This window comes from Haliotis cracherodii, unplaced genomic scaffold (assembly GCF_022045235.1).
Source record: "Haliotis cracherodii isolate W230 unplaced genomic scaffold, xgHalCrac1.p SCAF_5, whole genome shotgun sequence".
Taxonomy (NCBI): domain Eukaryota; kingdom Metazoa; phylum Mollusca; class Gastropoda; order Lepetellida; family Haliotidae; genus Haliotis; species Haliotis cracherodii.
This window is the reverse complement of record NW_027266308.1, coordinates 1,323,273-1,325,000: the sequence shown is the minus strand read 5'-3', so window position 1 is coordinate 1,325,000 and position 1,728 is coordinate 1,323,273. Positions and strand designations below refer to the sequence as shown.

At 44.7% G+C, this 1,728-nt stretch overlaps 1 protein-coding gene across 1 annotated transcript in view; it reads right to left on the bottom strand.

Moving 5' to 3' along the window:
* The window catches only part of LOC139444109 (probable G-protein coupled receptor 139), a 3,940-nt gene extending 2,718 nt beyond the window's left edge, over positions 1 to 1,222 (bottom strand). Inside the window, exon 1 of the mRNA XM_071225015.1 lies at positions 70 to 1,222. Within this exon, the coding sequence (XP_071081116.1) occupies positions 70 to 1,153 (1,084 nt within the window). The 5' untranslated portion in view covers positions 1,154 to 1,222. The remainder of the gene's footprint in view (positions 1 to 69) is intronic.
* Between the last annotated feature and the right edge of the window lie 506 nt (positions 1,223 to 1,728).

Below are 1,728 nucleotides of genomic sequence, written 5' to 3'. Positions count from 1 at the left end.
CAAAATGATATTGAGAATGTTTGTAATGGTGACATAATGTAAAGATGAATAATGAATGATGTGACTCACATGAACTGCTTGATGAATCTATGAGTGACCTCTGCCGCAATGACCTTGATATAGAAGAGATCCAAGTCGAGCCTCTTTGACGTGGGAGACGTCGTCGTCTTTGACAGCTGAAGATAATACGGGCCTCCTCCCGGAATCGTTTACCTTTGACTAAACACGTGATGAAGTTGGTGGAGTTATTGAGGTACATCAGAATGCTCGCACACGCCTTTATAAGCTCTCGCTGTGCTTCTGCCTCAGCCCCTGGGGAACTGATCTTCCAATATCGCTCGCCAACGAAGAATATGGACACGGGCAAGGTGCAGAGGAGGTACACCAGGTTCAAACTCAACAGCATCGTTGTCATGGACGATACGAGACTTTGCCTTGAGCCATCTGCCCCAGGCGTGGAATCATGTCTAGCCATGGTACGAGCATGTGTCCGTAGACGGTAAATAATGAGAATATTGCACACAAGATGGACAACGACAGGTACAATACACCACACGCACAGATCTATCCAGGGAAACACTTTGCTGAGAAAGTCATCATACTCAGCTGTCGCTACGGAATCACACACATAAACTCCTGGATCTGTTTCAGTATGTTCCAAGAAGATCAGAAAGTGACTATTTAGTATCAGGCACATGCTTATAACAATACCAACACTGATGGTGGCTACCCGCTTGGTGCACAAGATCCTGTATCCCAGAGGTCTCCAAACAAATACCGTGCGTTCAATGGTCACAGAGACTAGAGTCCAAGCAGATGTGTGCAGGCTTGAGTACAGCAACCACAGGTGTATCTTACAAACAACTGGGTGAACGTCACTTATATGTACATCGAACGTATAAATTATCCATTCTGGTAGAAGTCCGACATACAGAACCGCTAGATCAGCCACTGCCAGACAGGTTAGGTATTTGGACATATTGGACTTCCGCATGGCCTTACGGGTCAACACAACAATGGAAAGGAGGTTGCCTATAGTGCCAAGTAGAAGGAGAATTGGCGAAATGATCTTCCACAAGAGATAAGCTGTTTCCTGGTTAGGCAGTATGGCATCATTCTCTTCTTTCGCACAGTTTGAAACATTCATCCTCATATTGGGGCGATCATATAGGAATGTTAAGTGTCAACTTTGTTCCAGTGAACTGTTTGTTTCCTGTGAATAACAACGATTTATTAACGGCGTAATGTGGACAGAGTGTATCCACACTTTGCATCCTGTCAGCAGCTTCTGAACAGTTTGTTGTTTCTGAAAAGAAAGTCTTCACAGAGTCTTCACAGTTTGGTTCCCGTTAACAGAGTCTCCACAGTTTGGTTCCAGTTAACAGATTCTCCACAGTTTGGTTCCTGTTAACAGAGTCTCCACAGTTTGGTTCCAGTTAACAGAGTCTCCACAGTTTGGTTCCAGTTAACAGAGTCTACACAGTTTGATTCCTGTTAACAGAGTCTCCACAGTTTGGTTCCAGTTAACAGAGTCTCCACAGTTTGGTTCCCGTTAACAGAGTCTCCACAGTTTGGTTCCAGTTAACAGAGTCTCCACAGTTTGGTTCCCGTTAACAGAGTCTCCACAGTTTGGTTCCTGTTAACAGAGTCTCCACAGTTTGGTTCCCGTTAACAGAGTCTCCACAGTTTGGTTCCCGTTAACAGAGTCTTAACAGTTTGGTTCCTGTT